Raw genomic sequence first — 24142 nt, 5'->3', positions numbered from 1 at the left:
CTCCTTGATCTCCCACCTCCAGTGCCCCTGGCTCTTTCCTCCATCTCAGCCCTGCCTGCCTGTCCCTGTCCCTGCCCACCCTCAGCTGGCCCCCCTGGCACCCACCCCACTGCTGGCCGCATGCAGCGCGGAGAAGGTAGGGAGATGGGGAGTCCAGAGATCCCCCAACAGAGAGTAAAGTCAGGAAGGGTCTGAGATAGGAACAGATAAGGGAGGGAGACTGTGAACTCACCTCCCCCTGAAACCTTTCAAGGTCAGAGGAGGGTTCATGAGGCTCTGAGGCAGGTGAGGAGTCCTGATGACCCCTGGAGACGGCCCTAAAGTCTGAGAGTTCTGCCATGTCACCTTCACTCTCTGTCCCTTTGCCGGGACCAAGAGGCGGTAGTCTGGGATGCCCAGCTGACACACCCAGGGCCTCACCCTTCCCCCAGGGCCCAAAGCTAAGCTCAAGCCTCCAACAGGATCATCTCTGGGCCACCAGCCACTGTGAGGACTCAGTCAACAACTACACCCCAGCAAGCCTGTCCCTCACCGTGGTCGGTCATCGTGGTGAGGACCGGAGCTAGAGCTCGGGAAGGACAGAGCTCGCTTTATAAGTGTAGCCCTATGCCTGGCACTGTGGGGCACAACCACGAATATGCCAAATCTATGACCTGGAGGGTCACCCAGTCAAGTGGGGTGGAGGGGGTCACTTTGCTGTGCGCGCGCACACACACACACACACTCACACACGCGTGTGCACGCCCACACCCACGTGCACGCACACACTTGGTTTCACTGGCTGCCGCGGGGAAGGGGGATAAGGGGAAGGGGGATAAGGGGAAGGGGCTGTGGCCACACCATACATTTTGAGTTGCCCAAACTCTGTGAGCCCCAGGGGGAGAGAGGTAAGACTCCAGCATAATCCAAACCCCACACAGCAAACAAATCTTAGGAGGCTGCAGCCTTCACAGCCCCCAAACAGAAAGGTAGGTTGGGATTACGCAGGGAGCCTAGAGCAGTGTTGTCTAGTCCCTGGTAACCCCAAATATCCCCCCCACTCCTCCTCCTTGGAGAAATCCAATGCCCACACGTAAACCAGGTCTGCTGGTTCACAGACAGGTGCCTCATCCAGAACAAACACCTGCCTCCTTGCACCGGCTTATTCCCACCCCTTTGCATCAGCTTTCTACTCGCAAGGCTCCAAGACTTACCCAGAACAGAGAATGCAGCGGTGAGGGTCTAGCTCCCCCACCAGCTTCAGGTCAGTCCTGGCTCTAATGGGGCCCTCCTTGACTCAGAAGGTCCCCTCCCTCCTGGCTACAGAGCCCTGGTCAGAAGCAATAGCCCCAGCTACCTGTGGGACACACAGTCAACTCCTGGACCAGGTCGGGGGAAATTCACTCTTTCAGTGCCTTTCCCAGCAAGCCCAGCCCTGCCCCTCTTGGGTGGCTCCTAAAACCTCACCTGAACTATTTGTGCTTTTAAGAGTCAGGTCCTACATCACCCTTCTCCCAAGGGCACAAGACAGCCAGTTGAGACCTCGGCCTAACTTGCTGCCCCTTCACCTGGTCTTGGCTCCAGAGCCCCCCGACCGCTGTCCGGTGCTTTCCCAGCGGAGCTCTTTACCTCTCAGGCGAGCCGGGCTCTGCCCGCCACCCACCCCGCGCGGCGCCCTACCTGAAGCAGTAGCCGCCTGCTCTCTGCGCGGCCCGAGCCCCGGGGCTCCCGACACTTGGGCGGCGCGGGGGCCGAGGGGCTCCGCGGGGGCTGGGGGCTGCAGGGAGGCCCGGGCTCCAGCGCCTCGCAGCACACCAAGCTCACGGTGCAACCCATCCGGCCGGGGCGCCAGCCAGCCCCTCGCCCTGGCGTCCGCTCGGCCTAGGGAGCCTGCGACGTCGGGAGGGGGACGGCGACACCCCCAGCCCGTCCCCTCCCGGAGCCTCCTTGGCCCTCAGCTCCAGGAAGCGGGGGAGCACGGAGCCCGCCAAGGGGCGGTGACACGGGCGCGGACGCCCGGACGCAGCCAGTGAGGAGGGAGACCCGAGGGCGCGGTGGCGCGGGGAGGGGCGGCGCGGGGTCTCGAGACCGACCGGGGCGGCGGACCGGCAGAGAGAGAGAGCGCGCGCCAGCGGACGCGACAGGAGAGGCAGGAAGCAGATAAGGAGAGATAATGAGGGAGAGACGGGGACACGGGGCACAGAGAGGGGGGACGCAGCCTCTGCACGCGGGAGACCAAGTCCCAGAGAAGGAGAGACAGACGGGCAGGCAGTCCCCGTGGTAGGACAGAGCCAGGCTTGGGTACCGCGTGCTCCAGTGTTTACGTGCGGTTCCTGGGGTGTTGTGAAACGGGTAGTCCTCGCAGATGCCTGCTCCTCTGTTCTCTGCCCCCAATACTAGCCCCTGGGAACCAACAGTGGAAAGACCCCAGCCTCAAGGAGACAAAGCACAGCCAGGGTGGGAGGGCCACAGTCCGCCTGGGCAAGCCACCGGGCCCCTTCCTGGACGGAGCATCTCACCAGTGCTTTCACTTTCGGCGGTGAGCCCCAGAACTGGGGGGATGGCACTGGTGATCAGCACTCACCGGGACCCCTCAGAAGAGATGGGGCGGAGGAGGGAGACATGAGGTGGGACCCTTGTCCTCCCCTGCACACCGGCACCGCACTCCAACCAAGTGACAGTAAAGGTGGGGCAGCCTCGTAGCCTCTTTGTGCCACCTGGTGGCGATAAGGAAGAAAGACAAGAGCAAGTGACCGTGATGAGAAGGGGAGAGAACTCGCAGAGCCACGATTCCCACTACCTCCTCGGTGAGTCTGGGTCCCAGTCTGTGTTTGGCCAACAAGCGAACCCACCCCAGGTCTGCCTAAGAGGAACCATCCCCCATCTCACCATTCTGCCCCGGTGCCCTCCAGCCCGCCTCTGCCACTTCTGCCCCACAGTCTTCCACTTCTGCTCTGAGCAAGATTTCCCCCTCCTCCAGGCTGCTGGACTGGGCGTGAGTCACTTCCCAGGCAGCAAACTCTGGAAAAGGCTGTGCAGAGCAGTGCTCTGCTTTCCATGCCCCAACCAGCCAGGCCTTCCCAGGTGAGTAGCAAGGAGACCCCTGGGTCTGGGGGCGGCCAGGAGCAAGGGCAGAGGAATCCTGGGTAGAGGTGAAGAAGGGGAGGAGGTCCATCTAGGTGTCTGTGGAGTTCATAGATCATCTGAGCTAAAAGGAGCGGCAGGGACCCTCAGTCCAACCCCTTGGTCTACAGATGGGGAAATCCAGGCCCGAGAAGGGCGAAGGATGTGCCCCAGGTCACACAATGAGCCAGCAGCAGGGCCAGGATGGAGAACCAGGTCTCTTGACTCCCAACACTGTGCTCCCTGAATGCCATTCCGCACCCACCCTCCCTCATTTACCTTCCTTTCCTTCTCCCTTCCCCTCCTCTGTGTCCTAGCGCTCCTTCACCCCCACTCACTCCCAAATTCCAGCCACCACAGCATGGAAGGCAGGACACCTGGGTCTCCCACTCCATGCCTGTCTTTACTTCCGGCTCTCAGAACAAGCCCACGGGCCCTCCGGGGCCACAGTATTCCTCTCTGAGCCCCGGGACCCGCTGTGGGGGAAACAGGCTGAGATTCACTGGGGAGAGAGCAGTGCGATTAAAACCCTGTTCCCTACACACCCCCAGCATTCTGGCTCAGGCCCGACTCTGGGGCCTCGCCTTGCTTCTGCCTCCTTTTCCTCAGGAAACACACATTTTCCATGCAGCTGGGGCCCAGGAAAGGATGAATGTGTGTCCCAGGGCTGATGACTGCTCTGGCAAGGCCCCTTGTGGGGGAGGGAGTGACAGCCCCTCAGCCCAGCGTCCACATGGCTTACACACATGAGCACTAGCAGGGCTGCTCACAGCCAGTCGGGGTTGAGAGCATGAGCCCTGCAGGCACAGGGACCTGAGTTCCAATTCTAGCTTCACCACTTAGAACTTTGTGACATTGGAAAAAACACTTACCCTCTCTAAGCCCCCCTCTCTTGGTATAAAATGGAGTCAATAACCTCCCAGGGTTATTATGGGGACTGAATAATACAAGGGTGTCAGGCACAGGACACAGGGCCTGGCACCCAGGAATGGCTCCATAGGTGGGGACCACACCATCATCCTCCCGCCCTGCCTTACAAGAAAGAGCTGGGTCTTCTCCTACCAGTGAACTCGCTGTGTGACCCTAGAGACGTCACATTGTTTCTCTTGGCTGTGATTCTGCCTTTGTATAAGGAGAGAGATGGGCAGCTGAAGCCAGATCGTTCTTGGCCTCTAGACCCACAAGGAATCACGTCATTTTCAAATACTCATGGCAGAAGAAGGGGCTGCCTTCAAGATGACCAGTGACCTGAAGGGTGAGTGTGTCCTGAGAGAGTTTCTGGGGCCGAATTGGGGGAGAGGTGAGGGGTCTTGAGAGCCTTTCCTTCAGAGCCCTCACCGTCTGAGGTCTGATGTCCACCATCCTCCCCACAGCTGTCATCTCTGCCATCCTCCAGGGCTATGGGGGTGGGCAGCAGCCGGTGACAGACACCAGTGCTGAACTGCACAGACTCTGTGGCTGCCTGGAGCAACTGCTGCAGGTAGGGCCCTCCCCTCCCCCCCACTCTCCCATCTCTCCAGGTCCCAATAACCAATAACCGAATGGGCTTTCCCAGATCCTGAGGGAAGAGCCACTGCCTCTCTTCATTACCACGCACTACCTCATCTCTGTCAATCGGCAAACCCTTCCTGACATCTAACCTCACCCTTGGAGGCTGTCACTGTAGCCTGGGAAGTGAGGTGGGACAAGGCTGGGGCAGGGTTAGGTGGGGCTGGGTTAGGTGGGGCTGTCTAAAGACAAAAGTTTCAGAGGCACAGGTGTCCTCGGGCTGGCCTTTCTCGCTTCTGGTTAGAGCCCCAGTCATCACTATCACTAGCTTTTATTGAGCACGTATTATGTGCCCAGCTAAGCCCTTTACGTGCCCATCTTGTTTAATTTTCCTTCTAATCCACTGAGGTGCTTGATGACCAGCCCATCCCCCCCACACACACACATACTCTTCCTACTTCTCTGACAATGTGCATGTACATGTGTGGTGTGAGTGTGCATGTGTGTGAGGTGTGTGTGTGTGGTATATGTTGTGTGCCTGTGTGGTCTCCTGCCAGTCTGCCCCTCATGTGCTGCACTCCAGTCACACTGGCCTCCTTGATCTTCCTAAAGCACGGCAGAAAAGCACCTACCTCAGGGCCTTTGCACTTGCTATTCCCTCTGCCTGGAAAGCTCTTCACCCAGAAATTTGGATGGAACCCTTTCTCGTTTCCTTCAGATCTGGACTTGAATAGAGCCTCCTCAGTGAGGCTTTCTCTAGAAACCTTAATCTACATTTTTTAACACACACACCACACATACACACCACACACTCACACACCCCACACACATCTCACACATGCATGCACACACCGTGCGCTTTCCACTCACTTTCCCCGCTTTATTTTTCTCCTTATCAGTCAGCACAATCTAACATGCTATATGTTGTGCTTATTCCGTTTGTTCATTGCTGTATCCCCAGGGCTTAAAACAGGGCCCAGCACATAGTAAGTGCTCAATAAATATTTCTGGAATGAATGAATGAATGAGAACACTGAAAGCTCAAAGAGGTCAAGCAGCTTGCTCCTGGTCACACAGCCAGCAGGGGCAGACCGGGACATGAAGTGGGCCTGTCTGCACGAGCCCTTTCCACTATAGTGCTCAGTGTGCTGGAACACAGACTGTTCTGGGAGGGAACATTTCCACACTTTCCTTTCCCTCATCTCGCTCCCAGTTTGACCAGAAAGAGCAGAAGAGCTTCCTGAGGCCTCGGAAGGATTACTGGGACTTCCTCTGCACAGCCCTGTGGCAGCAGCGGGGGGACATGGAGCCAGTCCACTTTGTCCACTCACAGGAAAAGGTATCCAGGGCCAGGTGGCAGGGGGGCTGGCCCCGGTGTGATGGGGTCCTGCCCCCGGTGTGATGGGGTCCTGCCCCCAGGTCCTTGACAAGGATGGCTTGGTGGCCGGAGGGGACACCGGCCTGCCCGAGGCTCCTTTCTCACCCATCCCAGCTCCACTGACCATAGCCCCCCTCACCTGGTCCTCACCTGTCGTTAGCCCTGCCCTCACACCCCTCTGGTCACCCCCTTACCTCCCACAGCCTCAAGTCCCAAGACACCCTTTCTCATGCACCACTCATTCTAGCTTTTCTCCCTCTGTGCTGGCTGCGTTCCCTCTGTCCTAATACCACCATCACCCCACTTGTCCCCTGTGTGCTGTGCAGTTGAAGACCCCACTGGGAAAAGGCCGAGCCTTCATCCGCTTCTGTCTCGCCCACGGACAGCTGGCCGAGTCCCTGCAGCTCTGCCTCCTGAACCCAGAGCTAACCAGGTGGGGCTACTTATACCATCCGAGCCCGTGGCCCTCCCTCGGGAAGATTCCTCTTTACCCCTAGAAGGGTGGTTTGATATCAAAGATGACTAAAATAGGGCTTCCCTGGTGGCGCAGTGGTTGAGAGTCCACCTGCTGATGCAGGGGACACGGGTTCGTACCCAGGTCCAGGAGGATCCCACATGCCTCAGAGCGGCTGGGCCCGTGAGCCATGACCGCTGAGCCTGTGCGTCCAGAGCCTGTGCTCCGCAACGGGAGAGGCCACAACAGTGAGAGGCCTGCGTACCACACACACAAAAAAATGATGACTAAAATAAGGGTCATAAAGGGAAAGCCAAGGAAGAAAGGGCAAAGGGGACGTTAGAGCCCCAGTCCTGGTAGCATCATGATGCTCAGCCTCCTGGTCCCCATGGACCACCCTGTCTGGGGAACCATCCCACTATGGTGTGCAGTGGAGGTAGATTCTCTGAGGTTGGGGGTGGCAATAGCACCAGAGCCAAAGGCCAAGGGTGCTGCTCCCTGTTAACACAGGAAGTGGTATGGCCCCCGGAGCCCTCTGCTGTGCCCTGAACTCCAGGAAGACATCCTGGACTCCCTCTATGCTCTCAACGAGGTGACCTTCGACTTGGACCTGCAACGGCCAGACTTGGATGGAGCCTGGCCCATGTTCTCAGAGTGAGTGGGGGCAGCGTGGAGGAAAGCTTCTTTTCAATGCCTGCTCCCATTACTACCACCCCCCCAAACTAACCCCAAGCCCTCAACCCCCAGCCCCATCTTTTCCTCCCTCTCTTCTTACTCCCTGACTCCCGATTCTCCACCTCCCTAGCCTTCTGTTTTCCCAGTGCCATCTTAGGATGTCCCATGATGCTGCACAGAAAACACACTCATTAAAGAGTTGTTGGGTGGTTGGGATAGACGGTTAGAAGGATGAATGGATGTTGAGATGTTGAAATGGAATGGAAGGATGGATGGAGGGTAGGATGTGTGGGTGGATGGAGAGAAGGATGTATGCATGAGGGTGGAAGGGCAGGAAAGTGGGATGGGTGGTGGGATGAATGGGTGGTTGGAAAAATGGGGTATCCTGCATCTGAGGACCAAGACCACTGCTGGAGAGAGGTCCAGGGTCCCCCCGCTTCTTTCACTTTCAGGTCCCGCTGCTCCAATTCCAACTGGACCCAGGGAAGAAGACCCAGAAAGATCAAAGATTCCCCTAAGGAGGTGCCTCTTCCCAACCTTCAGCCTAGTTACCTCTTCTCTATCTCTGTTGGGACCCCCAGGTTGAGAAGTAACTGAGCCCTGACCCAGCTGGACAGAGAGGGAGAGGCCAACATGTGGACCTGGGGCTAGGGAGCCACAGAAGCCAAGGCTCGTATTCATAAGGTGGTGAGGATATAAGGGAGAGAAGGGAACCACTGGCAGCACCTTCAGGCGCCACTGGGGCCCCTGGGAGGAGGGAAAGCTGGGGAGGGCGACCAGAAGCTTCCAGGAAACAGCCCAGGGAGACAACCTCTGCTGGACAATTTGCAAACATCCCAGTTCAATTCAGGGAGCGATTGAAGAGCCAGATTGCCTGGTTGATATCCCAGCTCCATGCCTTACTAACCAGGGTCCTTGGGCGTATAACTTGTCCTGCCTCACGGGGGAATCATGAGGTCGCACTGAGACAGCCCAGGTGCTGCACAGAGCAAGGCTCCTGCTCCGTGGCCAGTAAGCGGTAGCCTGTGGTTATCATCTTTCCACAAGCTTGCTTTGCACCCCCGCCAGCTTCCAGGCCCCAGGTGTAGATGCTGTGACTCAGTCTCTGACCTAAAGGAGTTCCAGGTCTGCTGGGGAGACAGACCCTAAAGGAACACACCGCAACACAAGTTAAGTGTAGTGACCAGACACGCCCAGGAATGTGGGAGAACAGAGGAGGCTTCTTGACAGAGGTGACTTTTAGGGGCTGTCGGTCTATTTAAGCTTTCACCACAACCCTATAAGGAAGTATTATTATTCCCATTTTACAGACCAGAAAATGGAGACACAGAGAAGTCAAGTTCAGGGGGGAAGATCAGAAGAGAGTGGTGGGAAGAACTAAGGGGAAATCAGATCGATGCAGAAGATGGAGGTAAAGGAGGGAGAAGGATTCCAGCAAGAGGTGAGGAAGGAAAGGGCGTTGAGAAGCACTCTGCTCAGATCAAAGCCTGGGCCTCAGGTCACCTGGGGTGTTTTTCAACATTCAGATTCCTGGGCCCTACCCCAGATCTGCTGAATCAGTATTTCCAGTGGGAGGACCAGAAATCCATATATTTAGCAAACCCACTGGATTAGGGCTGTGGCCTCTCCCAGGCACCAGGTTGGTGAATTGGTGCTGAGAGGGATGACGGGTTTGCGGCTTCTCTGCAGATCTCACCCACATATGGAGACCCCACAGGAGGCCACCCAGAGGAGCCACATACCAGGCAAGCCAGTTCTCTGCGAGATGCACCCAGGGAAGACAGGTTGGCTGGACTCCCCAGGTCCCAGCAACACAAGCATCAGCCCCTATTTTTGGAAAAGAAGAAAGAAGATCCCAGGAGGCTTGGGCCTCCCCAGAGCATGTGGGAACTAGAGGGGGAGGAGCTTCAGCAAAACCAGGAGAAAGGAGCTCCAAGGACGGGGATGTGCCTGGAGAACTCAACACCTAGCATCCAGGGACAAGGCAAGGGGACCAAAGGGACTCTGAAGGAGGTGATAGGGACGGATACTGAGGGCAGGGGGGTTTTGCTGAGTGCAGAGGGCCAGAGAACAATAGATGGGACTTATGAAGGGGAAGCAGAGAGGAGTCATATCCATAGGCTGCTGGCCTCCAGCCCCAAAGAGATGATAAGGGATGCAGTGTCAGGGAGCCGTCAGGGCGGGAAAGTGCCCAGCATCCCCAGGGAGTTCTGGGTCCTTCAGGGCCTGGAAACAAAGGAAGGCTCCACCACGGAGAAGCCCCAAGAGCAAATAGGAGTGACCAATGCAACCAGGAGAGAGGAACAAGCAGAGATGGCCTTGCAGGATGTGGTCGAGGTGAGAGCAGTTGAGCTCTGTACCTGTCTCTGCTCCCCATCTCTAACCTAGCCCACAGGTGGGTGTCTTCAAGGATGGCCCAGGGCCATTCCAGCCCACAGACCAATTTGCATTGGGCCACAGGATCATTATGATCTGAGGATGCCTTTTGGAAGTTCTCCAGTTCATCACATGAAGAACACGCATTCTTCAGTTTACCACAATACCCACCTCTCCCTATTGCCTCACACCAGACCCACTTTGTTCATCCTGCCCAGCCCCTGTAGGCATCTGAGTTTGTAATCCCTTCCCAACAGTTCTTCGGGGCAGTTGCTTGTTCTCAAGTTCCATAGCCCTCATTATTGGCAGGTTTCTTCCCAATATCTAGGCTCTGCTATTGCAGGCCCTACCTAATTGCCCCTGTAGATGTTTCTCTTCAAGGTCACCCAAATCGTTTTCAAGCCTTCCTTCAGCATCCTCCCTAGCCTGAGTCTTCCAGATCCTTGAGGTCTGTAACTTCCATCCTTTAGCGAAGGAAGAAATGGTGGCTCCAGGCTCACCCAGGGGCAGAGCCAAGCACCACAGCTCCCAGCGCTGTCCCCAGTCCTGCTCTCCACCCAAGGGCTGTTTCACATGGCCTGGGGTCTCACGGGGGTGTTTGTCAGGTCAGGCCCCGGGCTGGGGTCTCTGCCCTCCTCCTTCAGCTTCCGTTTCCCCTCCTTTCACCCTCTCCCTGCCCTCAGAGTCTCAGACATGGGCTCCAGAAAACCAAGGAGCAGGCCCAGCACCAGGAACGGCTGCTGAAGGAGCAGGAAGGGGAGCTGAAGGCACTGCAGGAACAGCTCAACAGGTAACCTAGGCAACCACCAGTGCCACAGGGCATGGGAGCCAGGAGGCCAGGGGGGCAGGAGGCTCACATTCACGGTCATGCCAGCAAGCGTTGCACCAGGCCCTGTGCGGGCACAGCTTTGGCATCCTGTACATACAGGAAATTGTTCCCACCCTTAGGGTGTTCCTGCCCCCCTCCCCTCCCCTCCCCTTTGCCAGCCCCCTCCCTCGCTGGCCTGCCTCAGTAGCCCCAGGAGAGGTCTATGCGTCCCATCCCTCCCTTCCCTCCCACACTCACCTTTGCGCCTTTCTGCTGCCTCTTCTGGGCTCCCCTCTCTCTTTTCCGTCCACACAGCATCCCTCTCCCACCACACTCCTGCCCCACTATCTCTCTCAGTCTCCCTCTTTGCCTCTTATTTTCCTGTTCCCTATCGTGCGTTCGCTTTTTCACCCTCTTGGTTACAGTAATCATAATCATCACTGAGCACTTACTGTGTCCCTGGCACTGTTCCAGGTGCTTCCTGGTAACAACCCCAGGAGATCGGTCCTCCAAGAACCCCCACTTTATAGATTAGGCGGCTAAGGCTCAAGGACCCACCTAACTCACCCAACATCAGCTAGTTAATAGAGGAGCTGAGATCCAGACCCTACAACTGACTCCAGAACCATCGGGCCTAAAAGCTGCCCCGTCAGCCAGTATCCCCAGTGCTGGTGTGTCAGTCTCCTGTCTCTCCCCTCAGCCTCTCTCAGCATCTGGCATCTTCATCCTCCCACCATCACATTCACCTCAAGGGTCCAAAGTGCGTGTTTTGTCTCTGCGTTCCCCCTCAGTCTCTCAGTGTCTCAGTTTCTTTGCCATAATTTATTTTTAAAGAAATTATGACACCATGCAAAGATCTTCCTTGGTCTGACTCAGTCTCTCTGTGTGTCTCACCCTTGGTCTCCACCTGCCTCAGTCTGCCCGCCTGCCTGGTCTCTCCCACTTGACCGACACCTGCCCTGACCCCCAGGGGAGCCTGCATAGCTGTGATTCAGACTGAATCACAGAGCTGTCTACTGGCTGCTAAATAGGCTGCGAGAGGCCCGGGGGCCCAGGAACCAACCCCAAAAGGCCCCCGGGGACTCCTCCCACCAGACTCTCAGCTGAGTCCTGTGGTTTGGTCAGCAAAGAATCCCATGATTCAGGCCCTAAGTGAGTGCAGGGGCCTTGCCCACTCAAGGCCATCTCTGGGAATCAAAGCAGGCTGGAGGGAGAAGCCAGGAGGCTCCAGGGAGACTGCCCAGCCCCAGGCTGCTCCCTGAGGCTGGGAGAGCCCTTGTTTCACAGACCCCTGCCCTGCCCCCATCATCCCGTCCATCATTCGGTCATTCCACAGACACTCGGAGCCAGACCTGTTCTATGTGCTGAAAATACTCTCATGGACAAAACAGATAAAATGCCTGCCCTTTTGGAGCTTACATGCCAGTGGGGGAGATAGATGATAAATACAAGCAAGTAAAATACATAGGACGCAGATTGTGCTAAGTTCTAAGAAGAAGAAAATAAAGCAGGGAAGGGGAATGGGAAGTGTCAGGGGTGACATTTTCGATGAGCTGGCATGGCCAAGGGGGCCTCCCTGGAAAGGTGACATTTGAGTCAAGACCTGAAGGAACTGAAGTCTGAGCCATTGGATATGTGGTCAAGGAATGTTCCAGGCAGAGGGAACAGCAAGGGCAAAGGCTCTGCAGTGGGAATGGGCATGGCATCAAGGACGCCACTGTAGCCCCAGTGGAGTGAAGGAGGGCAGGGCTGTAGGAAAAGGTCAGGTGGGTAACAGGAGACCCTAGCAGGTCATCAAAAGGACCTTGGCTTTGACTTGACTTAGAACCACTGAGAGTCCTGAGCAGAGGAGGGACATGATGTGACTGTCTGCATGTTAAAAAGATGTTTCTCTGCTTTGAAAAAACAATCCAGTGGTTTTTAGTGTATTCACGAAGTTGTGCATCCATCACCACCATCAATTTTAGATTATTTTTATCACCCCAGAGAGAAACCCTATACTCATTAGCAGTCACTGCCCATCTCGCCCCAACCCTCCAGCCCTAGGCAACTGCTAATCTGCCTTCTGTCTGTGTGGATGTGCCTATTCTGGGCTGACATGTGCTTCAAGGACTCACGTCTGCTGCTCCGTGGAGCTGGTCTGTAGGCTAGCAGGGGTGGAAGAGAGGAGACTGATGACAAAGGGGAGCTGGGATGCACTGGAGACGTGAAGGAGCCGCTGGATCCTGGATCCAACATGAGGTCGGGCTTCCCGAGGGATGGTTGTGGGGTGTGAGAGAAAGAAGGAAGTCAAGAATGACTCCCAGTCTTCGGCCTGACCGGCTGGAAAAGTAGAGTCACTGTGTGGCAGAGCAGGTCGGCAGGGAAGGCTCAGGCATTGGGTTAGGAGCCTGCTAAGTTCAAGACCCCTGCTAGACTCTAAGTGGATCCTTGGGTGGGCGGCTGAGTGTGGAGTTGGGGAGAGAGGCTGGGCCGGGGGACCCACCAGAGAGTCATCGGAATTCGGTGGTAAGTTACAGAAGCCCCTGAGGCCTGGACAAGAATGCGTCCCCTGCCTCCTGGGATCCAGGGAACTTAGACAAACCCCTCACCCCTGGGAAAGGGGCCGTGGGCTTCGAGCTGGTGACGGTATCTCACCACCAGCGAAGAGAAGGGCCACGGGGGCCCAGGCGGTTAATGAACAGTATTTACTGTGCCTCTGCTATGGCCACGTGGGGGTACAGGAGGGAACAGAACAGGCAGTGTCTGCGCTCACACACCTAGGGAGATGTAGGGAGACAGACAATAGATCAACAAATGGAAATACGCTGTCAGGTGGTCATGGGCCCTGTGGGGACTAGAGAGAGAGAGAGAGGGACAGGAGAATCATCTAGAATTGGAGTCAGGGAAGCCCTGTCCGAGGAGGTGACATTTGAGCAGAAATCCCAACCACAGGAAGAGCTGAACGATGCAGGTATCTCGAGAGGAGTGCTCCAGGCAGGGGGACTGGCAGATGCAAAGGCCCAGGAGACATGAGCTTGGGGACAAGCAGGCCTGTGGCTGGAGCAGAGGCTCCCACGTGGTGGAGAAGCAGAGGGCTCTCGTAGTCTGACTTGGGTTTCTGAAGGACTGCTCTGGCTGTGGTGTGGAGAATAGACTTAAAGTGGGCAGGGGTGCAGAGCCCCAGGCTAGACACAAAGGTGAGACACAGCAGGCCCCAGAACAGACCAGCTTGGGGCTATAAAAATACACTTGGGCTTCTGATACCCACTCCCCAGCTGTCTGGCTGTGGGGCGCCAGGACACTGACCTTCCCTCCTCGGCCTGAGGTCCCTGATTTGCAAAAGGAGATGGTTGGATCTCTTCCAACTCACATGATCTGTGAGACCATCTTTCCAAGCAAATGGGTTTCCTCTGCCCTCTGGGTTAGACCTCAAAGCAAAAGGGATTAGGACAGGTACAAGTGGAAGGTCCTCAGATGGGGAATTAGGCAAACATCAAATCTTCCCCCCACCTTGGGTGGCAGCATTGAGCTCCTTGGAGGCATGCCACAGGACCATAAGTATCCACCCCTCTCTCCTACCTGCTACCCACTCAGCCCCGGTGCCACCGGTGATCAGGGCCCGGCGTGGATGCAGGTGTGGGGAGGCAAGAAGAGATTAGAGCTGGACAGGCCTGCATTCAGATTTTTGCTCCCCTCACTTATCAAGCTGTGTGACCCTGGGCAAGTGTTACTCCCTCTCTGAAGCTCTGTTTTCTTTCCTGTGAAATGATGATCATATCACCTGTCCCATAAATTTGTGAAAATTCAATGAAACAAGGCTATAAAGTACTAAGCTCAGTGCCGGGCACCTAGTAGGTACTCAGTAGACTTTAATTCCTTCCATGTCCTCTCCTGCCCTAGGAGTGTCTGTCACCCCCATAAATACTTTAAATACTTAAAATGCTTCAATGGCTTCCTTTGCCCTGTGATCAAACTCCACTCCTTCTGGGGCCCCTGAGGGACCCTGCCTACCTCCCACCTTGCCTCCTGGCTCCCCAGCCGTGCCCTTCTCGGAACTACAGTGTCCCTAGCCCTTCTTTCATTTCCTCAAACAAGCCATGTTCTTGCCAACTTGCAGAACTTTGCATGTGCCCTTGGCTGGCTTTACACGGCTACCTCCTCGTCTTTCAGATCTGCTTAAATGTCGCCTTGTCTAAGAAGACCTCCTGAGCATCCCCTCAACTCTGCATCTTGGCCCCTCCTTTGTCACTGTCACACAATTATCTTACTGGTTTATCACAAAGAAACACACTAACCGCAGTGGTCACATTAGGGCCTGGCCACACCAGAGACCCTGGGATCACTGGGCAAGTAAACTAGCTTAGGAAAATGAAATCCTAATACTAAGAAATGAAGAGGCTGAAGACTAGAATGTTCGTTAAAAGTCACTTCTCCCTAAGGCTGCGGGAACTGGCCTTTTTGGAATTTTGGTGGCTAGCTGTGTCGGTTTGATTTCATGGCCCACTCAGCTTTCCTCCCTGCAGCAGACTACATGGCTGAATTTTTTAAATTATAACTCAATTCCTTGTCAAGCCTCTTCCCCTCAAACACACTCAGCCAGGGGCACGGGTACACACACACACACACATACACCCGCGCACACGCAAGCGCAAGAAAGAGAGAGAGAGAGAGAGAGAGCATCCAGAGATCACAGGATGGGCAGCGCCGTTGCAACACCCGCCCATCTGAGCCACGGAGTAAGAGCCTGGGACCTGGGGTTGGGACCTTTTTATTTCCAGTCCATTACATTTCTTGGAACCTTCTAGGAAGCCACTAAAGACAAAAGCAAGAGGCAAGAGTAGAGCTGAAGAGTTTCAAAGCCCAATCTGAAAGGGAAATTTAAGAAAGCCATATGTTTAAGATGACTTTTTTAAATTGGAAAGACAATGTAATGAAATTTTTCAAAATATTTTAAAGCCAAAAAGTCCCTTCAAATCGTACACCATTTACTCCTTTTCCCCAAACGCCACAAGTGTTTTCAGCAGGCACAGCCCGTCCGGCCTGGGTTCCCAAACACCCACTACCCCCAGAGAGCTGCCAGGATTGTCAACATGCCTTCCAGGAAATTACATTTTAAAATGGAAATGTTGAAAGAAAAAGAAGGAAAACAAATGAAAATGGTGGCTTGTGCCCTCTAAAGGAACATGCAAGGCGACGCCCTGTTTTCACTGCTCTGAACGGTTGATGAAGAGACAATCTATAGGTGTCAGGCCACACAGTGCCTGGTTCACTGTGGTGTGTGTGTGGAGGGGGGGCGGGGTATGTGTTATGTACATGTGTGTGATGTGTGTTATGATGTGTGTGTGGTATGTGTGTGGTATGTGGTATATGTTGTGGTGTGTGTAGTGTGTGTGTGCTGTGTTGTATGTGTGGTGTGCGTGCGCGGTGTCTAGTGTGGTGTGTGTGCCTGTATGTGTTGTGAATGTGTGCTGGGTGTGGTGTGTGTGCTGTGTTGTGAATGTATGGTGTGTGTGTGCTCACTTCAGCTGCAGGAGGCATCACCAGCTTCCCTGGTGGGGCTCCCTGTCAGGCAGAGGCCCAGCCCAGCTCAGACACACATGCTGCGCTTTTCCCTTCACAACTCAGTCTTCCTTCTGCGCCCAGGTGTCAGGAAGAGAGGGCCCGGCTGCAGGCGGAGCTGGAGCACAACCAACAGGAGGCTGAAAGGAAGGGTGCCATGTATGAGGAGGAGCTTGGCGGGCAGCGGGACCTGGTCCGGGCCATGAAGAGGCGGGTGCTGGAGCTGATTCAGTAAGGGTGGGACACTGGGGACGGGGGACATGGTACAGCAGCTCTGGACCTTTTGTATGTACTAACTCATTTTCTGCTTTCAGCCATCCCTGGCTGTTATTCCCTTCTTTGTTTTTTTTTTTTTATAAATTTATTTATTTTTGGCTGCATTGTGTCTTCGTTGCTGCACACGGGCTTCCTTTACTTGTGACGAGCAGGGGCTACTCTTCGTTGCAGTGCATGGGCTTCTCATTGCTGTGGCTTCTCTTGTTGTAGAGCACGGACCCTAGGCACACAGGCTTCAATAGTTGCAGCACGTGGGCTCAATAGTTGTGGCTTGTGGGCTCCAGAGCGCAGGCTCAGTGGTTGTGGCGCACGGGCTTAGTTGCTCCGCAGCATCACATTGGCTTCTTTCACTTAGGAATATGCATTTAAGTTTCCTTCATGTCGTTTCTTTTCTTTTCTTTCTTTCTTTCTTTATTTATTTTTGGCTGCATTGGGTCTTCGTTGCTGCGTGCGGGCTTCCTCTATTTGCGGCGAGCGGGGGCTACCCTTCATCGTGGTGCACAGGCTTCTCATTCAGGTGGCTTCTCTTGTTGCGGAGCACGAGCTCTAGGCGCTCGGGCTTCAGTAGTTGTGGCACGCGGGCTTCAACAGCTGTGACGCACGGGCTTAGTTGCTCTGCGGCGTGTGGGATCTTCCTGGACCAGGGCTCCAACCCCTGTTCCCTGCATTGGCAGGCGGATTCTTAACTACTGCACCACAGGGAAGTCTCTATTCCCGTGTTATAGATGAGAAAACCGATGGCCACAGGGGCTGGCTTGGCCACCAAGGACACACAGCATATAAGTTGCATAGAGTCCTCTGCCTCTAAGGCAAGCTACCCTCCAACCCCCACATACACACACACACCAACCAAGGTTAGGAGAAGGGAAAGGAGCCCATAGGTTAACCAAGAGGTAATCGCATGTCCTACACCTGCCTGCCTACTGGACTTCCTCAGACGATTGGGCCTGTGGCCCATCTTGGGTCAGCTGTCCTGGGTTCCAGAGGCTGAGCTCACCAGGATTAATCCTAAACCACTAAGCTCACTGCAGGATGGATGGAATGTGTAAAACCTGCTTTCTACCCTTCAGTCTAGTGAGGAGCTAATTCACAGATATACATTATACTTTCACCTCCTTCAGGAAATAGGAGACCATTGGACTCAGGTTCCATTAGAATCGGAAGGTTTCTGAGGGATCATCTAGGACTAAATCGTCTTGCACAATATCCAAGTGATTAAAGATGAGAAAAGGGAGAGATCAACCTGGAAAGAAGAAAGAATTTAAGGAATTTAATTTAAATTTAATTTAAATTTAAATTTAATTTAAATTTAAGGAGCTGTCAACCAGGAGGAAGCTAATAAAAAATTAGCTATATATCTCACAAAAGAATTTAAGGTAGCTAACAATAAGACATATATATTGTGTATATGCGCATGCATACACACATACAGACACACACACACACATATATATATATATAGTTAAAGAAAAACAGAAGATTTAATGAAAGATGAAAAATATATACTCCTGAAGTTTTAGGGTTAGAACTTAGCTCTGAACATAGCAGGATGGAAAAGGGAAACACAGAAAGTTTCACTGTCCATTCAAAGGAGCAATACCAGTTCATCCGGAGAGACAAATGTTTTTCCTAGTGCTAAAGAAATTCATCACAAGGCCCCAAACCACATAACACGATGTTCCTCCCAGAAGCGTTGTGGAAGATATGGCCTTAAGCAAAAAAAAAATGATGGAGCATGAAGGTTGACTTCTGTGTCAAGATGGTAGACTGACCACACGTTATCCAGTCTCCATCCTGAGATCTCACTGAAATGACTGTAAAAGGAGCCAACCACAAATGAGAGATTTCAGCTAATTTCCAGAAGCCAGAAAACAGATGGAAAAGTGGATACTGGATTTAGCCCAAGTTAGAACTTCAGGGCCCAGAGACACCAAGAACACAGATGGCAGAAGTGAGATGAGGGGCAGAAATCAGGAAAATTAACTGATAAAGTCATTAGAAAGAGCAGTGTACAACCCGTGCTTTCTGCCTGCCTCCCACTGCAGAACATCTAACAGTGAGGGGCCTATCACCCAGACAAATAACTAAAAGGTCTTTCTCTAAAGAAAGCCCCAAATAAAAGAGCAGAGCGTTCTGGCATTTGAGAGTCTGGAGTGGCAGGTAGCTCGCTACCCAATCTCTCCAATCATCCCCTTCTACTCCCTGGAGCTCTCGCAGCTTTTATCGCCTCTTTCTTTCTTTTTTTTTTCCTTTCGCGGTACGCGGGCCTCTCACTGTTGTGGCCTCTCCCGTTGCGGAGCACAGCCTCCGGACGCACAGGCTCAGCGGCCATGGCTCACGGACCCAGCCGCTCCACGTCATGTGGGATCTTCCCGGACCGGGGCACGAACCTGTGTCCCCTGCATCGGCAGGCGGACTCTCAACCACTGCGCCACCAGGGAAGCCCCCGATCACCTCTTTCTTAAACATGAAATGACAACCAAGGATCCCCAGACATTTGAAGAGAGGCTAGAAAATAAAGGGGAGTGACAAAGATAAACAAACAAAAATGATCCATCTTCCATGATGCTGTGAAAAGCGACCATCAAAAGATGAGAAGCATTCTTGGAAATTAAAAATATGATCACTGAAATTATTTTTAATTCATTAGGATTAGAAGATAAAGATGACACAGTTTCTCAGAAAGCAGAATAAAAGCACAGATAAATGAAGACGTGAGAAAAATAGAGACATAGAGAATCAATCTAAGAGTTCTAATATCTTCTCCAACTGACAGGAATTCCAAAAAAGAAAAGAATAAAAAGGAGGTGATTATCAGATAGAAATATGAGACACTTTCCCAGCTCTGATGGACATAGATCTTCAGATTTAAAGATTTCACTGAGTGACCAGCACAATAAAGGAGAGGGGTGGGTGGTAAACTACATCTAGATACATCATTGTGAAATTTCAGTAAAACAAAGATAAGGAGAATATCCTAAAAGACAGGTCCACTTATAAAAGGAGTAGAACCCAACAAATGTTAAGACTCAATGGTGTAATCCTTTCAAGTTCTGAGAAAAACTGGCTTTTGCCCTAGAATTCTGTATCTAGCCAAACTAGGAAGCAAGTGGGGAAGTGATAGAGGAAAGACATTTTTTCAGATAGACAGGTCACATAAAATTCACCTCCCACACAGCCTTTCTTAGGAAGTTAATTAAGGATGTGCTCCAAAAAAACAAGGAAATAATCCAAGAATGGAGAAGTTGCAGAATTCAGGGAATAGTAGCTCTAGCCCATGAGAGAAGAAAAGGGAATTCCCAAGATGACAAGGGGGCAGCAAGCCCAGGAAGCAGTCAGTTCAGGCTATAGCAGAAGCATTGAGGGCCCAGGAGGGAGGTCTCAGGGGAGAAGAGCATTAGAAGAATATCTGATACGATGAAGAATTAGGGGCATGGGGGATTAGGCTATGTTAAAGGCAAGTCATGCAAAGAGCAAAGAAAGACAATTAGAAAGTCCTAGAAAAACAGAAAATTTCCAAGAAGGGAAATGTTACATCTTAGCTTCAGTTGATGCAATATGCTTACACATTGTCTGATAATGTAAATACTTTTCATTGATTTTTTTCAGTATTGGAATCAACCTAAAGGCAAAGCACAGAAAACAATCATAATTATAGAACAAACCTAAATGTTACCACCTAAACAATATTAAGTATAGAACAGAATCCAACAGGAATTTCTGTGAAGATGGAGATGTCCTGATTTTGCCCTGTCCAATATGGTAGCTACTAGTCCCACATAGCGATTGAGTACCTCAATGGCTGGTGCAACTGAAGTTTTAACTTTATTTAACTTTAATTAAGTTAAATATACACCTGATATCACTTATATGTGGAATCTAAAAAATACAACAAACTAGTGAATTAAACAAAAAGAAGCAGACTAACAGATACAGAGAACAAACTAGTGGTTACCAGTGGGGAAAGGAAAGGGGGAAGGGACAATATAGGGGTAGGGGATTTTTTTTAAAGGGGGTTATTATGGGATTACATGAAATCATGTGTGTGAAACTTTTGAAAATTGTAAAGTACTGTAGAATTTAAAGAATCATTAAATTTAAAAATTAATAAAATAAAAAGTTAAATATACATCTAAATAGCCACATGTGGCTAGTGGCTACCACATTGGATGTTGCAGGAATAGATAAGATAGGAGGTTGAGAAGGAGGAAAGCTGAAGAGCAGGGATGCTGGCACCATCGTAGTACAGAATGGCAGTCGTATGATGCTATCTATAGTCAATGAATGAGTGAGAAATAAATGTGTGAGTATATTCTGTAAAATTCCAACAGTAACCAATAGAGGAACCAAAAATGGGGATATAACTGCACTGGGAGGAAGGAGGAGGAGTTAGTGAGGATGGTAATAAATAACCCATATCCTCAAATGTTAAGACTCAATGGTGTAATGCTTTCAAGTTCTGAGAAAAGCTGGCTTTTGCCCTAGAATTCTATATCCAGCCAAACTAGGAAGCAAGTTGGGGAGGTGACAGAGGAAAGACATTTTTTCAGATAGACAGGTCACATAAAATTCACCTCGCACACTGCCCTTCTTAGGAAGTTAATTAAGGGCGTGCTCCTTGTGATATCAAGGAGCTCTATGGAAGATGTTCTTTCTTGATAAATCACGGAGGAGGAATATGAGCATATTACTTAAATATGGAAATAATATCAAGGAGAAAAAGCTAAAGCATGTAAGAAGTGGTTTGCCACTGAGTATGGGAAGGAGGTATATCTATTGCCTTTTGATATAAGTCCTTCCATACTGCTCGATTTTTAAATCGTACGTGTGTACGTCATTTTGATAAAAATGTTGAACAACCCATATTCCTAAACATTCTTTAAAAAAACAGGATAGTTTTGCAGGAGGATAAACATACGTAACTACATATGTTACATGTCTTTCTCCATCACTATGTCTCTTTCTTGGTCTCTCCATCTTTCTCCATATTTGTCTCCCTCTCTGTCTGTGTCTCTGTCCCTGTCTGTCTCTGCATCTTTTCCCCTGTGTCTTTCTCTCTCCCTCTACATTGATCTCCCTGTCTGCTTCTCTGTGTGTCTCTGTCTCCTTCTCCAACTCCCTGACTTCCTTTTTTTCTCTCTGAGTGTCTGTCTCTCCGTCCCTCTTTGTCTCCCTCTCCATTTCTTTGTCTCTTTCTGCTCTACTGTCTCTCATCTCTTTTGGTCTCTTTATGTGTATATCTCTGTGTGACTCCCTCTCTGTCTCTCTCTTCTTTGTTTCTGTGTATCTCTTTCTGTCCCTCTCCATCTCTCCATCTGTGCATTTCCATATTTCTGTCTTGTGTGTATGTGTGTGTGTGTGTGTTCACCTCCACCCACCCATCAGAGAGAAGGATAACCTGTGGCAGAAGGTCCAGCATCTCTCTTCCTTGGCCCCTGGATGCTGTGTTGTCTGTAACAAGATCTTTGGTCGGCTGTCTCGGCGGTACCTGTGCAGGTAATGGGTGGGGAGGGGGGTACAGAATCCTTCCTCTGGGACAACCCAGTTTCCACCAGCCCACAGCCCGCTGCCCACTCCAGGGAAGGGAGGGACACAGGAAATAGGCATTTATGAAAGGCCACTTAAAGCTGGCTACTCATTTTACCCGACACTTTGCAGAGACGTGAACAAGAACAGTGGAAAGGGGGCAGACAAGGAATGGCATCTGGAAGATGGGACTGGGTAACCCTTCCACAAATAGACTGATTAATCGATCAGCTAATCTCATCAGGGAAGAGATTTCCTGTACAGAGGAATCTGCTTCCCTCACCTTGCCCTGGAAACACAGTGGCAGGACAAACAGCAAGAGAGAGGACAGTGGGCTGTCAGGAGAACCTGCCATTTGGAGTTAGAGGACCCTGGAGGGGTGGGGCACTGGGACCCCTTCTAGGAAAGGGAAGGCCTCCTGAGATAGACCCAGGGCCATTCTGCTGGGAGATGGGAAACACACAGGTGGACACAAAGATGCTCGAACCCCATGACCCCCTCCCCCATACGCACCCACACATACCCACTCTTCCGCTTCTGCTCCCCAGGCTCTGCGGAGGCCTGGTTTGCCATGCCTGCTCTGTGGATTTTAAGAAGAAGGAGTGCCACTGCCCACCCTGCTCCCAGAGGAGAGAAGCCCAGGTCCTCTGACTGAGACCCACCCACCCCACCTGATCGGCCGTCCCCTCGGCCCTTCCCAGCCCTCTGGTCTGACCAGTCCTGCTTTCTAGAAGTTGGCCATCTAAGGTGGACAGCACTTGAGTGGACAGACCGTGGTGTGGAGGATGGAAGGAGCCGGGCTGGCAGCCAGGAAAGAGGTTCTAACCCTGCATCTCCCACTGGGTGACTTTGGCAAAGCTGCCAGGCTTTTTCCATAACATGAGGGAGTGGGCACCATCCTCTCTAAAGTCCCTGCAGGCTCAAAGTCCTTGTCCAAGAATAAGGCCCGGTGGCCCTGACGTTTCTCCTCTGCACTCCCTTCTCAGCCAGCCCATCCTTCATGATACACGGGAGCTTCCTGTCTGCAGTCTCCTTCGGAGGTCTGCTTTCATTCTTAACAGCTTCCTTTAGGTGCTAGTAACGTATAATACACTTCACATAAACCTGTTGAGCACAGCCTGATGAGTTTTGCCTTTAATATACACCCTGAAGCCATCACCATATTCAAAATAACAGACACATCCGTCAGCCCCGTTTCCTTGTGCCCTTTGTCATCTCTCCCTCCCCCCACCTTTCCCCATCCCCAGGCAACCACTTACTTGCTTTCTGTCATTAGAGACTAGTTTGCATTTTCTAGAATTTTGTATAAATGGAATCATACAGTATATACTCCTTATTGTCTGCCCTCTTTCACTTGGCATAATTATTTTATCATCGTGTTGTAGCATATATCAAGTTCCTTTTTACCGTTGAGTAGTATTCCACTGCATGGATATACCCCAATTTATTTACACATTCACCTGTTGTTGATACTTGAGTTGTTTCCAATTCCAGGCTATTACAAATAAGTTTCCCATCTTCACCTGTGTACAAATCTTTGTATAGACATATACCTTTATTCCTCTTGGGTAAATGCCTAGGAAATGAAATAGCGAGGTGGTATGGTAGGTGTATGTTTAACTTTTAAGAAATGGCTGAGGGCTTCCCTGGTGGCGCAGCGGTTGAGAGTCCGCCTGCCGATGCAGGGGACACGGGTTCGTGCCCCGGTCCAGGAAGATCCCACATGCCGTGGAGCGGCTGGGCCCGTGAGCCATGGCCGCTGAGCCTGCGATTCCAGAGGCTGTGCTCCGCAGCGGGAGAGGCCGCAACAGTGAGAGGCCCACATACCACAAAAAAAAAAGAAAAGAAAAAAAGAAATGGCTGAGTTATTTCCCAAAGAGATTGTACATTGTACCTTCCCACCAAGAGAGTGTGGGAGTCCCAGTTACTCCCCAGGGTGTCTGGTTTGGTGGGCAGGAGGGGAGGCTTGAGCCTCTCTGCCCTTCCCTTCCAACCACTATGCTGACTTGATGGGTCCCAAGTTGTGAGCACCCAGAAGAAGGGGCTGATCTAGGTAACTCTCTATGCAGTGCTTACTCAGCTAGACTTTAATATTAAAGACAGTTGATGAGGACTCGTTTAGCTCCATGGTACAAGATCATATCCCCTGACTGCCCAAGAAGTCTTACACGAATTATGATCATTCAGTGGTCACCCAGTTGTGGTGCTTTTGACAACGCTGTTTCAGAAGAAGTGTGGGCCCCACTGTATGACAAGGCGATTAGCTGCCCTAGCTGGGCTCCAGGGCAGACTTTGTGGTCCCAAAGAGGCATGCATGCTCTATCTCTGTCCCCTCTGCCTCACACAGACTGCCAAAGCCTCTGCAGCGGTTGGGCAACCCTGTCAATCTGACCAGAGCCCATGCACCGCCCCTTGGGGTAGGCTGCCCAAAGTTGCATCCCATTACCATCTCAAGAGGAAGAGTTTTGTAACAGCAGTTCCTGCCCTGGAGAGCTGGTGAGAACTTCTCCTTATCAAA

At 52.1% G+C, this 24142-nt stretch overlaps 2 protein-coding genes across 5 annotated transcripts in view; one reads left to right on the top strand and one right to left on the bottom strand.

The window, feature by feature from the left end:
• The window catches only part of TNS1 (tensin 1), a 238877-nt gene extending 228416 nt beyond the window's left edge, over positions 1 to 10461 (bottom strand). The window contains exon 1 of one of the 2 annotated variants that reach the window (XM_089916383.1): positions 1660 to 10461. In XM_089916383.1, coding sequence (XP_089772509.1) covers positions 1660 to 1815 — 156 coding nt within the window. In that variant the 5' untranslated portion in view covers positions 1816 to 10461. The remainder of the gene's footprint in view (positions 1 to 1659) is intronic. The other variant, XM_089916382.1, reaches the window with a different exon arrangement.
• Positions 802 to 24083, top strand: RUFY4 (RUN and FYVE domain containing 4). Of its 3 annotated transcripts, XR_002643753.3 has the most exons (14): positions 802 to 2786; positions 2960 to 3063; positions 4279 to 4357; positions 4476 to 4582; positions 5804 to 5929; positions 6295 to 6401; positions 6933 to 7076; positions 7550 to 7619; positions 8787 to 9434; positions 10157 to 10263; positions 15907 to 16053; positions 21484 to 21594; positions 22173 to 22442; positions 23972 to 24083. XR_002643753.3 is itself a non-coding variant. In XM_022567651.3 (13 exons), exons 1-13 carry the CDS (start codon positions 2738 to 2740, stop codon positions 22273 to 22275), a joined length of 1902 nt encoding a protein of 633 aa, XP_022423359.1. In that variant the 5' UTR covers positions 802 to 2737; the 3' UTR covers positions 22276 to 24046. The 3 variants fall into 3 exon arrangements, 2 of the variants coding, with proteins under 2 accessions (XP_022423359.1, XP_022423361.1); XM_022567651.3 differs by having other exon boundaries at positions 22173 to 24046; XM_022567653.3 differs by lacking the exon at positions 802 to 2786 and having other exon boundaries at positions 2959 to 3063; positions 4236 to 4357; positions 22173 to 24046.
• Positions 24084 to 24142: the final 59 nt, after the last annotated feature.

Source organism: Delphinapterus leucas, chromosome 8 (assembly GCF_059928025.1).
Source record: "Delphinapterus leucas isolate spDelLeu-1000000601 "Yukka" chromosome 8, BTC_Dleu_Yukka2, whole genome shotgun sequence".
Classification (NCBI taxonomy): Eukaryota; Metazoa; Chordata; class Mammalia; order Artiodactyla; family Monodontidae; genus Delphinapterus; species Delphinapterus leucas.
The sequence above is the reverse complement of the archived record's forward strand: the minus strand, read 5'-3'. Positions and strand labels throughout refer to the sequence as shown.

What these genes read in the sequence shown, in the direction of transcription:
- RUFY4 (XM_022567651.3), top strand. Translation starts at nt 2,738, where the DNA reads ATGAGAAGGGGAGAGAACTCGCAGAGCCACGATTCCCACTACCTCCTC. An exon ending in GATGACCAGTGACCTGAAGG is followed by an intron (nt 4,358 to 4,475) that starts GTGAGTGTGTCC and finishes TCCTCCCCACAG; the next exon opens with CTGTCATCTCTGCCATCCTC. An exon ending in TCAAAGATTCCCCTAAGGAG is followed by an intron (nt 7,620 to 8,786) that starts GTGCCTCTTCCC and finishes GCTTCTCTGCAG; the next exon opens with ATCTCACCCACATATGGAGA.